The sequence below is a fragment of the Carassius gibelio genome, chromosome B5 (assembly GCF_023724105.1).
Source record: "Carassius gibelio isolate Cgi1373 ecotype wild population from Czech Republic chromosome B5, carGib1.2-hapl.c, whole genome shotgun sequence".
Classification (NCBI taxonomy): domain Eukaryota; kingdom Metazoa; phylum Chordata; class Actinopteri; order Cypriniformes; family Cyprinidae; genus Carassius; species Carassius gibelio.
In genome coordinates this window covers 12,326,473-12,341,092 of record NC_068400.1, presented here as the reverse complement: position 1 = coordinate 12,341,092, position 14,620 = coordinate 12,326,473, and the positions used below count along the sequence as shown (strand labels likewise).

Genomic DNA, 14,620 nt, shown 5'->3' with positions numbered 1-14,620 from the left:
GTAATAATAGTATCATCAAGATACTAGATTTGATAAATATTTTAAATCTGTTTTTATCAAATGCAACGACATTCAGGTATTTTTAAGTGTGCAAATACATTTTGGGACCACTGAAACTACCAGAATACAATATTATATAATCCAGTTTACCTAAATCAGTTTTACACTCCTCTGGGTTGCAGTTCTGCACACTGTCAGGTTTACTGTTTTTTGCACACAGTGACACCTTTTCTTCCTCGCCGGATTCCTCATTTATGCACCACACGGCTCGCTTCTGCACCCCTCCACCACAGCTTCTGGAGCACTGTCAATCAGTAAAAATCAGGGAGGATCGGAAAGGGGCCTACACCAATTTTTGTCCAATAAAATGCTCTTTTGAATGGGAACGTCCAGCACACTTGATTATAAATACTACACAGTTACAAGGCTGGTTACCTGACCCCAGGCTTCAGTGGCCCAGCTGGTGCAGGGCTGCAGGTTGCAAGACTCAGTGTTGTTGGGTTTGAGCGTGACGTTGCAGCGCTGGTACTCAGGGCAGTACACACGTCTCTCCTTCACTCCGTGCCCACAGCTTTTAGAGCACTGTCAAACACAGATATATATATATATATAATATAAACAGTCAGAACTACTCCGGGCCAGGGTTATTATAGTTAACTATAACTGTTACTTGGAATAAAATGAATTTTAACTGAAATAAAAAATAAATAAATAAATACATATTTATTTCAGCTAGTTGCCAGAAATAATAAGTAATAAGTAAAATAATTAAAACTGAAAAACAAACTATATATATATATATATATATATATATATATATATATATATATATATATATATATATATATATATTAGTGCTGTCAATCGATTAAAAAATATTAACTAATTAATCGCACAATTTTTTAAAATTAATCGCGATTAATCGCGATTAATCGCAATTAAAAGACTGAAACTTTTTGGATATGTAAATGTAAAATGTAAATAATTAATGTAAACTCAAGACAAAGAAACTATTTAAATTCAAAATATGATTGTTTATTGGAATTTTTGTTTAACTTGTAACACAGATTTTCTCATGTAAACAACATACCTGCAATAAACCATCAATATCCTCCAAATTAACTGTTGGCTTGAAAGCCATATTTATTACAGAAATAAAAACACAGGCATGTAAGTACCATTTGAATTTCAAAACAATCAATGCCAATAATAGACAAAAATGATTTCCATGTTGAATTCTAAGTGGACTGCAAAAAAATTCCAAAGTATAGTCATTGCCAGTGCTTTAAGTGGGCGGTACACACCGGTACTCAGTACAGCCACTTCCAAATATAGCCCTTGAGCGTACCGCCACCTCTCCGTGCGCCCAGAACGTGCTTGTAGCGTACCGGTACGCTCATTTGGACATCTGTTTTAATAGAGGTTTTAATCTTTCACCTGCACTGCCGATTTTCAGAGCGCCCTTCACAATGCAAGCTTCCTAATTCATCCCACCCAGAGCAGAAACTACATTACCCATTCACCCTTAAGTTACACAAGTGAATAGCGCATGTGTCGCTTTTCCCACTGTTAAGTGTAAACAACTCAACGTGGCCGGAGAAGGTGTGTGAAACTCGTTGTGAGTTATACTAAAGCAAAATCTTGAGTATTTATTGTCTGATAAACATTAAAAACTGTCTGCGGAGGTTGAGTCGATCCCCCGCTGGCTGCTCATTGGCTGCAGCATCTTTTTTCTAAGTTCTAAAAAAATACCGTAGACGGCAAGGCACAAATTTAGATATTCATTTATCTAATTAATCTATAACCTATGCACAAAGACAATATGATCTTTTTGTCACCTTTTTGTTTTAAAGCTTGATGAAGAGAGAGAGCGCAAGTTGCTTCTGAGGAGGACAGTGATGCACGCGTACAGGAATGATTGACAGTTCGCGGCACTGTGTACAAAAAATACTCCGCTGCACAATTATTTCGTTATTTTCGTTTAAGCTTATTAACGTTAGCGTTACAGAAAGGTCTGATTTACGCACTGTTACAGTCATTGTTTTTTTTTTGTTTTTTTAAACAATGACACTTGAGTTCATGATTTTAATGTTGCTGTTTCTTGTGGCAGACTGAATGAAGAGTAATGTTTCTTGTGGCAGACTGAATGAAGAGTAATGTTTCTTGTGGCAGACTGAATGAAGAGTAATGTTTCTTGTGGCAGACTGAATGAAGAGTAATGTTTCTTGTGGCAGACTGAAGAGTAATCCGGCAGAGTTTTATACTGAAACTTTCCGTCTAAAAGTCCTTCCTTGGTCTTATCCATATTTCTTTGCACGTTGAACACACATAGGCCACAACTGGAAATAAAAAAAACTGCAACCGCGTTAATTGCGTTATTTTTTTTTAACGCGTTAAATATTTCAAATTAATCGAATGCGTTAACGCGCTAATTTTGACAGCACTAATATATATATATATATATATATATATAAACTTTATTATTATTTTAAAAACATAATAAAAACAAACATAACATAATATAATCAACCATAAAAAACATAATTATAAAAAAAAAAAAATAATTAATAAAACTTTAACTAAAATTAAAGTGAAAAAGAACAAAAAAACAATTCAAAACATTATATGATAATAGTTTATCAGTAATATTAAAAACAAAAACTAATAAAAATGACAAAAACAGGCTAAATTGACAAAATATTTAGCTAAAAGTAAAACGAAAATAGAACATAAGAAAAACAAATTTAAAAGATTAGCAAATACTATAATAGCAGGTCAGTGATACAAAAAAATACACACACAATTTTTAACACTTTAAAATTTAAAGAGAAAAACAAAAAAGAAACAAATACGAAACTAACAAAAACTATAATAGTATATTAATGATACTAAAAACAATGATTAAAAATTAAAAAACACAACTTAAATTACTAAAAGTTGAACATTTAAATGAGAATAGCAATCATAAAAATAAAAGCTAATTCAAAATTGTATCATAGTATATCAATGATACTAAAAACAAAAACTGATAAAAATGACAAAAACACACAATTACTAAAACTTTCAAATTAAAGTGAAAATAGAAAAGTAAAAAAAAATCTAAATATTAACAAAAACTAATAGCATATCTATGCTACTAAAAACTAAAACAAAATTACTAAAACCTTGTTACATTACTATTTCAAAATAATAACAATATAGTATATAGTAATATAGTATAATAGAAACAATAATAGTATGTGAATGATACTAAATTAACACTGCTCTGGACAATTTATCTTAGAGTGCCATTAGTATTAGTACCTCTGCCCAGGGTGAGGACTTCCACTGCAGGCAGGGCCGGGTGCTGCAGGGCAAACTGCTCTGTGGTTTGTATGAAAGAGCCTGACAGTGAAAAGGCCTCAGTGGACGTCTGCTCTGAGTGTTGATGCACTGCACTTCTCGATGCTTCATATCAGTCACACAGCCTTCAGGACACTAAAGAGAGGAGGGCATCACAGCTCACTGCAGGATACAGGATATGTTTTGAAATCGTGGCTTTACCTCAGACCAGTTTCCACTCTTCCAGGTGGCACAGGGTCGCAGGTTGCATCTGCGGGCAGGTTCTGGCTTCTTCACACTGGCACAATCTTCCTCACGCTCTGAGCTGCAGGCTACTGACCGCCACACCGCACCAAGACCACACGTAGTGGAGCACTGGGACGAACGATACATATTAGGTATGCATTATCAGTACTGCATTAATGCATTTGATTACTTTTCAAATGAACATGGGTTGCTTTAAGTAATGTGCAAATAAACAGGTACACTAGCACTCAAAAGTTTGGGGGCATTAAGATTTTTGTGCAAGAAATGAACACTTTTATTCAGCGTGGAACATGAAACATGCAAAAAAAAAAGAAAATTCAGCTCCATAGTAATGTTCTGACAACAAACGTCAAAACTCCTCTCATTTTCATCAGGAAATTCAGCTTGAACCACTTAATGTACAGACCCATTCAAACTTTTCTTTTTTAAACACATTTTCTTTGCCTTCAATGTGCAATTTTTTTTATAAACACTGTACTGTACTTTTCATAGAAATTTAAGATTACAGTTTGAAAATCTCCCATTTATTTAAATGATTAAAAGTTTTACGTTTTAAAATACCATAATGTTGTTATGTGTCAGTTTCTTCTCCTTCATTTCTGTCAGTACATACATTTAATTCAAAAAGAAAATAAGATAATTTTTCTTACCCCACTGGCAAATATATTTTCTCATTTTAAGCATAAACTCACAAAATGGTGATATATATGTATCAGAAAACTTGACCTTAACATAAGAAAGTATTTTGCTTTTCAAGTTAATGTATCTTGATTTAAAGGTGCAGTAAGCGATTTCTGAGAAATGCTGTTGATAGTGGATCAGGCCGAGCACCAAAACACACTTGTAGCCAATCCCCAGTAAGGGGCGTGTCCAGTAGTGATGAGGGAGGTGCCTGTGTTGAATAGCATGTTCAGAAATTTGGGGGCGGAGATAGGTGTGATTCTTTTGGGTAGGGGCGTGTTTGTTTTGCTGATCTCAAATATTAACAACATTTGTCAGAAATCGATTATTGCACCTTTAAGAACTTTTCGATATTTGCACTGGAAAACAAAATTAAAAAAACTGAAGAAGAAATTGATATTTTGCAGTGTCTTGACAACAAGCCTAAACCTGCCCAAACATTTAACACTATTCTTTTGCTGCCATGCAAGCACTAATATTTCCTTCTAGGAATGCATATCTTAAAGGGGGGGTGAAATGCTATTTCATGCATACTGAGTTTTTTACACTGTTAAAGAGTTGGATTCCCATGCTAAACATGGACAAAGTTTCAAAAATTAAGTTGTACGTTTGAAGGAGTATTTTTGTTCCAAAAAAACCTCTTCCGGTTTGTCACAAGTTTCGGAAAGTTTTTTTTCGAGTATGGCTCTGTGTGACGTTAGATGGAGCGGAATTTCCTTATATGGGTCCTAAGGGCACTTCTGCCGGAAGAGCGCGCGCTCCCGTATAGCAGAGCACTGAGAGGCTGAGCACAGCCTGATCAGAGCGAGAGCGTCGCGCAAAGTCACAAAAGAACTGTTTTTTTGGTTGCCAGGGCAAGACAACCCTGCACAGATTACCAAAAGAAAAACAGCATTAAGGGACCAGTGGATGGAGTTTATTTTTACAGAGCATCAACGGAGTTGTGCAAGTGTTTTTGTTTGTTCCCTGCATTTCGGATTGCACATCGTTTATTTCTTAAGGATAATGCAGTCCCAACGGAAAAGGGTCACGATCGTTTGTTGGAACCACATGGGGGTGAGTAAAACTGCTTCAAATATCTCTGTGTTGTTAACTTAGCTATCGGCGTGTAAGCACATCAAGTAAACAACATGCGATGTTGTCATCAAACTGCACTTTCCACATGTACAGCTAAAAAAAAAAAAAAAAAAAAAAAAAAAAAAAAGATGACATAAAGTGGAACTTAGTCATTTTCCAAAACCGCTAAGCAAATATATACAGTTTCAGTACATACCACATAGCATACCGCCTTTGCTGATGCTGCTCTTGTTAAATTTCAGCCTCTGGATCTGTGTCACAGCTTCCACATGCTCTCAACTCAAAAGCCTACTGGCGCTCGTGATTCTTTAGCTCCGCCCACACATCACGCCTCTAGGCGCTCGTGTTTTTCCGGGAAAAATCGGTACAGACTATCTTTCTCTTATAAATATAATAAAAATAAAGACTTTTTGGAGTTATGAAGGATGCAGTAGTACTCTATAGGTACTCAAGATTAACAGGATATTGAGTGAAAACGAGCATTTCACCCCCCCTTTAATGTAAATCATAATTCAATGCATATAATATAATGTAATCGCTTTAGGTTTGTATTCTTACATCACTCCAGTTGCCCACTTTCCAAAATGCATTCCTGCTGATGGGATCTCGTGCATTCAGGTTTCCATAGTCATCAGTGATGGTCGCCGTCTCTGGCTTCTGCCTGACTGCTTTAGGAGCATTGCCTTTGCTCTGACTGTTTGGTGTTTGTGAGGCTTTTCTCAGTATCTTCACTGTAGGAACAGTTGCTTGTGGAACTGTTGGGTTTGGTGTGGTATATGGTTCATGTGAGCTTGTTGTTTTCTGCAACACTGGGGTTGTTGTCAAATAATCACTGTATTGGGTTCTTCTAGTAGTGTCTGGTTTTGTCGTGGAGAGGTTAGTATTCAGTGATTGAACAGTGGATGTGGGTAATTCTTCAGGTGTGCTGGTGAACATATTATTCTCATGTGCCCTTTCTTCACCAGTTGAATCGTCTACTATATAATCATAACCTGGCGTGTAGTTTTTATCTGTGGGCCGCAGATCTGCACTTCCCTCCTCATCCTCAGTATTTGTGAGAACCGTTACAGGACCATCACTGCCTTTGCGATCGTCCCTCACCAAGATAAAGTCTTGGTCGTCTTCATGGATTATGTCAGATGTTGTGGATGCTGGAGAGGTGTTGGTTGTATTGGTGTTTGGGGACACAATAGTGGTGCTATATCCTGGTGTCTGGGTCCTGGGGGCCTGCGTGGGGATTTTAGGAGGGACTCTAGGTCGGAATCGCGGTCGGAATGGAGAACCCGTCCATTTGTTAGTGGACGAGCAGCTCTGGAGGTTACAGAGGATCGTGGAACGAGGTCGACTGGCAGGGTTGCATCGGCCAGGTTGTTTTGCCACACACTTGACGACTCTGGACTTTATCCCTCCATCGCAAGACAGAGAGCACTGTGGGATGACACACAATCATGAATTTGGGTAACACAAAAATTAAATAATATGACAATGCAGCCTATTATTATGCTAAAAATGCCCCATGAATCAGGGGTGCATGATCTGGTGAAAATTTCTGACATGATCTGGCGTCTATCAGCGGATGCGTCTATGATCAGATATATTAGGGATGCGCTGATAGATACGGCTTTCCGATGCTCCCGTGTATATCTGTGTAAGCACTTGGTGAAGAGCGTGAAAGTGTATTTACAACATGTTTTTGAAGCGATGATCATTGGAGCACATCACAGATATATCTGGACGCAGTGGACAATCAGAAGTGTTAACAAATCCTCTCAACAGTGCTCGAAATGCCAGGGGGAAATGCTGGTATCTTCACATTTTAAATAAACACAATTTCAGTACTGATATGGTACCGAAGTTAGTATTTTTGGCAACCCAAATAGACCGAAGCAAGTCAAAATGAAAGACAAGAGTCATAAGGATCAAACTGAGGGTGAGAAAATTACAGAATTTTAATTTTCAGTGAGTTTACAATTTGTTAAAACCCCCGAACAATTCAAAACAATACACAAACCATGAAACTGATATGGAGCCCCTAAGGGTTCTAGGAAGTAGTTCTAGGAATACAGTTCTAGGAACTTGACAGCATTGTGGTTCCTTGAGAACCAATTTCTCTATCATGCCATTTTCCTGGTTACATTCGCACTGGAACTCTAAAGCGGCCAACAGCAATGCCTCTACAGTATGTGCAGCATCTACAAACTGGGGTTTATAGAATGCTTTGATCGGAGCTGTTCTTGTTGTGTATTTTGGGGTCCGTGATAACAGAGATGGAATGTAAATGCACTGTGACGAGTGGGACTGGGCCGAGAGCCGTGGGAATGGAGCGAGGCCAGTAGAGTGATTTGGAAATGACCGATACCTGCTCCACTCACCGGCCTCGAGTCCCACGGAGGAGATCGGAAGGATACAAGAGAGGAGCGACGACAGTGAAGGATGAGAGAGGACCGGGCCTGGGTTTTATTTTGTGTTTTGGTTTCAGTTTGTGTGCGGCAGCCGACGCGCTGTTTTGTGTTTATTTGGTTATTTGATTATTAAAGCTTTCATTTGGATGTCCGCCGGTTCCCACCTCCTTCTTTTCGTGATTATGGAGTTTTTATATTGTTACATGCACAATTTATGCAATTGAAAGAGCAAGAAAATCAGACTTAATCTCGCTGTGTTACATATGATTTTCCATGTTTGTGTAATAAATATTTTTACATGGATTTTTTTAAATGCTGGGTTGCCGATGTTTCATATGTGTTTAGCCAATCGGTGTACACTTATGTCACTGGTAGTTCCTATAGAACTGTTTTAGTAGGAGCTAAATTGGTTCCCCCAAACAGAGTTTCTCAAACTAAAACCGTGTGGTGCGAACATGCCAAAAATCGGGTACTTCCGCCAATACTTCTAGGAACTATGAAAAGGTTCTACCGCTGCGAAAGTGCCTGTGGTGACAGTAAAAAAAATGTTTTCAATTCTTTTGCTTTCGAGGGCAACATATTATGTTTCCTTGCCAAACTTTGCATTCACTTGGCAAAACATTTGCATATTCTCACCAAACATTTGTGTTCCCATTTGCAAAAGCAATGAAATAGACACCTCATTATTTCCATCACAAAAGTTTTACAGAAAAAGTTTCTCAAGGAAATCGATACATTTTGCAAACGAACACAATTGTTTTTGAGTGCATGCAACGTTTCTTGAAAGAACGCAAAAGTTTTGTGAGCGAATGCTATGAATTTAATGAAGAAAAAAAAAACATGAACCAGGATAATTTATAATGAAATGATCCACCTCGCTCCAGTTCCCCACAGTCCATTCGAACCCACACGTTACGTCTCGGTTGCAGGGTACCACAGGTTTGGGTTTGAGCAGCTGCTTACAGTCTCCAGGGTGCAGAACCCGCTCCTCTCCGGCCACCGTACGCACACACAGAATGGTGCGCTTTCTCACTCCGTCTGGACCGCATGTAGACGAGCATGTCTGCCATCCTCCCACCCACCACCTGAGGTACACCAAGATTTCTATTTCAAATAAATGCTGTTCTTTTGAATGCTGTTCATCAAAGAATCCTGAAAAAAAGAACTGTGAAGCAGCACAACCGTTTTCAACATTGATAACAATCAGAAGTGTTTCTTAAGCAGCAAATCATCATATCAGAATGATTTCTGAAGGATCATGTGACACTGAAGACTGGAGTAATGATGCTGATTGCCATGACAGGAATAAATAAGACTAGAACAGTGGTGTGTTATTGTGAAGTGGTGTACCTTGCAGGGCAGTCCATGTTCTTGCACTTGCGATGCCTGTCATCAGGACGTGTGTTGGGGTCACACAGCATTTCCTCGACCACACCAACCTCTGGCTCAAAACAGCGCACAGGCTGATGCTGCTCACCTGAATCACAGAGACAGAGGGTCACATGCTATCAAAACCCTGCTGGACTAAACTGTATTAATACAAACACACCAAACAATCCAGTGGATTGAGTAAGGATTGCTCTGTACCAAGCCCACAGGTGGTGCTGCAGTCAGTCCAGGCTCCATATCTCCAAATGTACTCTGGTTGCAGAATTTCGTTCCCAAGCAGGCGACTTCTCTTAATGGTGTACTCATATTTGACCCCAGGGTTTGCTTCTTGGAACAACAGCTGAACATTTCGCATTGAAACAAAAGCATCTATCATTTAATGACAGCATTCATCAAACCATCTTGTGTTGCATGTGCCGCCAGTTAGAAGCAACAACTTTATTTTCATGCTTTCTCACGTAAATAATGTCAGAAGAAGAGTGATAAATCAAAATCACTGCATCTCCTACAATGATCTCTCAAAAGAACATTGAATTCAATTCAAATTCAATATTTTAATAAAAATGCTTTCTGGGCAATTTGTCCATTGGTTCATTAAAGAAATATTTAGGTTCAACACAGTGGGGTGTATAACGTTGACTCTTTCCCCAATTTGTCAAAACAAACAAAAATCGCATTTTCAATTAATGCACAAGAATAAATGCCAAAATACTGTACACACTGTTTTGAAAGAATACAACAGAAATACTCAGTAAATCACCTGACAACCTTTTCTGTTCTCAATAGAAATTCTACTTGTATCAGAAAGGGATGACCCATAAAACACTATTTAAATCATTACTGTTTTTTACATTCCTACAACAGCCTGTAGATTTCCAGTGCACAGTAAACCCTCTGCTTGGTTATATAAACCTCATTGTGTCTATACAGTTTAACTGATACTGAACCCAGAATATATATGTTCACGTGCATGAGGTTCAGTACCTGGATCATGACAGCTTCAGTTGTTGGTCCTGCTGAGGTGAGATTCTCCATATTACCCGTCCGATCGTAGTAAAACTTGGTTCCACCTGCCTCGTACTCTCCGTTCCACTGAATTATGTAATTTCCGTTGAGGTAATACTCATCTGAATCAGCCGCTCGGATCGCAAGGAAATTCCCAGCCTCTTCCACTTCCTGTATGAAGATATCCCGAGCTCCCTCTGGGATCAAAACCAGGTCTGTGTAACCTAAATCACAGAATCTCACTTATAAACATTGCTGTTTCAACATACAGACATTCATCTGGACAGAGTTTGTCAAATTTGTGAAATGTAATTATTTTATATATATATATATATATATATATATATATATATATATATATATATATATATATATATATATAAACATATAATTACTGTGTGCTACTCAGAGAAAGGGCTAGAGATTACTCACCAAATCCATCTTGCGCCACAAAGTTCTCCTTCACCGTCTCACAAGTGGATCCATCACCGAGACAAACACCACAGCCGTCCTCTTTAGCATTAGAATTAATGCCAAAATCACAACCCACCTCCTGGAGACAGATCACACATAAACACATACTTCAACATCAGAGATTTACATATACGAAAGCACAAAATATCGTTTTTCTGTATGGCACATAAATATAACTCAAAATGTACTTTTCTTATAACATGAAGGATGAATATTAGGAAGAGGCAAAAAATGCAACCAACAAATAATTATTTTGTCCAAAATGGATAGTTTACTCAAAAATGTTTTTTTCTATTTTTTTTTAAATAAATAAATCCTTACATTTAGCAAGGATTTATTATATAGAGAAAAAGTGACAATGACAGTGACAAAAAAATCTACTTCCAATAAATGCTGTTATTTTTAAACTTCTATTTATCAAAAATGCATTTCAGTTTCCACATAATATTATTATCCCTACTGCTTTCAACATTGACAATAATAATAAATGCAAATCAGAACATTAGAATGATTTCTGAAGGATCATGACACTGAAGACTGGAGTAATGATGCTGAAAATCCAGGAATAAATTACATTTGAAAATATAATAAAATAGAAAACAGCTATTTTGAATATTAATAATTTTTCACAATATCACTGTTTTTATTGTGTTTTGGTGAGCATGAGAGACTTCTTTCAAAAACATTGAAAAAATCTCACTGACCCCAAACCTTTGAATGATAGAGTTTAAAATGAAGCTAAAGCTATTTCACCACTCTGTGAAACATTAGTGGAACTTGTTTCTAGTTCATGTGATGAACTAGACATGAAATGATTTCATACCTCCACTAAAAATACCAAAAGACATTGAGCAACAATATTAAAAGGTTATGTTAGTGAATCTTGTTGCAGCACAGAACTTCCTCTGATATTCTGATGCAAATGTGTCGCTTAAGTGCACTTTGTTTACATCACTGTATAGCTACAGAACACTACACAGACAATACTCCAGCGTACACATGAGCACAAATGGGTTGAAAGTAAGACATACCCAGCCACACTACCTTGCACACACCATTGACACAGATGTTTCTGCTGTTGTTCACAAAGCAGGGCGTTCCATCTGTAACCGCATCCAACATCTTCTCAGAAAAGTTCTCATCCACAGGCCTGCAGTGCAGCTCGCATGGACGAGCTGTGAGAGAGAGATCTGCTACTTACTGTATTATAACATAGTAAATGTTAGCACAAGCATTTTACTAAAACATTTAGTATAGCAAAAGTTCAGGGTCTGTAGGATTGTTCATGTTTTTGTAAGAAGTCTCTTCAACAAGACTGCATTTATTTGTATCAAAATACATTAAACACCGGAATATTGTAAAATATTATTACAATTTCTTAAATAACTGTTTAAAAAAAAAAAGCTGAATTTTCAGCATTATTACTCCAGTCTTCAGTGTCACATGATCCTTCAGAAATCATTCTAATATGCTGATTGGCTGCATTTCTAATTATTATGAGTTGAAAACTGGTGCGACTTGATAATTTTTTTTGTTTTTGAGGAAATTCTGGATTCTTTGCTGAATAAGAGTAGCATTTATTCGAAATAGAAATCGTTTAACATTAAAAATTCCATTACTGACACTTTTGATCAATTAAATGCGTTAATTTCTTTCAAAAAACAACAAACTTTTGTTCAGTATTGTAATTTTTTTGTAACTCTAAGTTAACAAAGTCAGACAGCAGACCCAGAATAAAAATCACATTTAATTTATTATTAATTTGTGTTGTTACCATGCAAACATCAAATAGTATTTAGGCTATAATCTACAATCTAAAACTCACGCTGCGCTCCAACAGCTTAAACAGAGCAAACAACAATGACTAAACACTTGTGTCAGGAATCTACACGCCTCTAAAGCTGGCTAATAAAAGTCAGGCATTCTTGAATGTGAACCAACAAACTCTATAAACTTGTAAGCAGCCACGTGTAAGAAGTTTTATGTTAATGTCAACAGGCCTCGACCCGCCGCAGCGTGCATTAACACAGTCTCTTGGCTCAGCTGTTGAGTTGTAGAAAGCACATGTTTTCAGTGCAAAAAACATTACATGTTTTACAGTTGTGTATCCAGTTGTGTTTATTCAAACAGTTCTTGAGAAAAAGAAATATAAATCAACTAGACTTTTACCAACTTCTGAAGAAAATGCAATGTTTGGTGATAATTAGAAATGTTTCTTGAGTAGCAAATCAGCATATTAGAATGATTTCTGAAGGATCATGTGACACTGAAGACTGGAGTAATGATGCTGGAAATTCAGCTTTGTATCACAGGAGTAAATTACATTTTAAAATATATTCAAACAGAAAACAGTTATTTTAAATTGAAATAATATTTCACATAATTGTTTTTGTATTTTTGATCACATACAGTAAATGCAGCTTTGGTGAGCATAAGAGACTTGGTTTGGTATCATGCACATTTACAAATTTAAATGCAATTTGTTGATGCGTGTAAAGCAAAGCGCTCTTACATGAGCTTGAAACAGGTATCCACTCGTAGAGTTCATTGTGGTACGGCACAGTGTTAAATTCACTGCACTGCATCTCTCTGAAGGAGGGATGTTTTCTGGCGCAAGGTTTTGTGTTGCAAACTCTGTAGCGCTTCCGCTCGCCTGTACAATATTTGCCTCCAAACTCAGGTCTGTACACAGAAACACAAATCATGCATCAGATCATGTTCAGCAAAGTGCACAAGAAAAGACAGAGAAGAAGAATTGGAATGGGGAGGAAAAAAGTAAAAGTGGTTACTTAAAGACTCAAAATGACGTAGTTTTAAGATTCTACTCAATTTATGACAGAACACAAAACACACAGCAAAAGGCAATGTTGTGTAAAATAGTTACAGGTGTGCCCTCTAGTGTATTCTGCTGGTAGTACAACAGATACTGGGCAGAAATAAATGAACAGAAGAGCATACTATCATTTTTTTTTAATACAGTATGTTTATTGTGCCCAGTATGCAAATTCTCTGTATGCATAGAATATGCACTGAATACATTGAATCTTTCATTTTGATGTGTGACAAATGAATAATTAGATTTTTTAACCTTTCAGTTGTTTATTATTCTTGACACATAATGCATTTTTTATTATATATTTTAATTGTATTTAAATTGTGTGTATATGTGTATATATAAAAACAAAACTATTCTATAATATTAATTTCTTTAAAAAAACACATAGCTAGTATATATTTGTATACAAGCACATTGATATATATATATATAAAAAAAATTGTGGTCAGTAAATGTTAATGTTTTAAATGAATCTCTTATGTTAACCAAGGCTAACCAAAAATACAGTAAAAACAGGAACCATTCGAATGTATTTTAAAATGTAATATATTCATGTGAATTTTTCACCATCTTTACTCCAGTCTTCACTGTCAAATGATCCTACAGAAATCATTATAATATAAATATATATATATATATATATATATATATATATATATATATATATATATATATATTATTATCAATGTCTACACAGTTGTGCTGCTCAATATCTTTCCTGGAAAACATTATTATATATATTTTTTAAAGATTTCTTTGATGATAAGGAAGTTCAAAAGAACATCATTTATTTGAAATATAAATCTTTTATACCATTATAAATGTCTTTGCTGATCAATTTAATGCGTCCTCACTGTATACAAGTATTTTTTTTTTTTTACGATGAAACCGTACTGACCACAAAAATGAATGAATGAAAGAAAGAAAAGTACTGAGAAATAATATAAAAGCAGCAGTAGAGAGTGACGTGTACTTGGGCTGGTTGCATTCCCTGTCTGCTGACTGGACTCCGGCTCCACAGGTGCGAGAGCAGTGAGACCAGGTGCTCCAGGGACCCCAGCCTCCATGCACTGTTTCCGGTAACTTCCCTACGATCACACACTCACCAGAGATACACCACTGACACACACACAGATAATTAAATACAGTATACAATAATACAAAATAC

At 36.5% G+C, this 14,620-nt stretch overlaps 2 protein-coding genes across 2 annotated transcripts in view; both read right to left on the bottom strand.

The window, feature by feature from the left end:
- kcnv2b (potassium channel, subfamily V, member 2b) overlaps positions 1 to 14,620 on the bottom strand; it is a 172,954-nt gene that overhangs the window by 66,362 nt on the left and 91,972 nt on the right. The gene's annotated exons all lie outside the window — the stretch shown is intronic.
- Positions 1 to 14,620, bottom strand: part of adamts12 (ADAM metallopeptidase with thrombospondin type 1 motif, 12) — a 34,943-nt gene that overhangs the window by 6,625 nt on the left and 13,698 nt on the right. The window contains exons 11-23 of the mRNA XM_052556581.1: positions 14,426 to 14,571; positions 13,129 to 13,298; positions 11,661 to 11,791; positions 10,575 to 10,695; positions 10,122 to 10,366; positions 9,336 to 9,477; positions 9,099 to 9,225; positions 8,623 to 8,833; positions 5,905 to 6,774; positions 3,544 to 3,696; positions 3,304 to 3,477; positions 436 to 582; positions 151 to 304 (exon numbers count right to left, since the gene is read on the bottom strand). Of these exons, the coding sequence (XP_052412541.1) occupies positions 151 to 304; positions 436 to 582; positions 3,304 to 3,477; positions 3,544 to 3,696; positions 5,905 to 6,774; positions 8,623 to 8,833; positions 9,099 to 9,225; positions 9,336 to 9,477; positions 10,122 to 10,366; positions 10,575 to 10,695; positions 11,661 to 11,791; positions 13,129 to 13,298; positions 14,426 to 14,571 (2,791 nt within the window). The remainder of the gene's footprint in view (positions 1 to 150; positions 305 to 435; positions 583 to 3,303; positions 3,478 to 3,543; positions 3,697 to 5,904; positions 6,775 to 8,622; positions 8,834 to 9,098; positions 9,226 to 9,335; positions 9,478 to 10,121; positions 10,367 to 10,574; positions 10,696 to 11,660; positions 11,792 to 13,128; positions 13,299 to 14,425; positions 14,572 to 14,620) is intronic.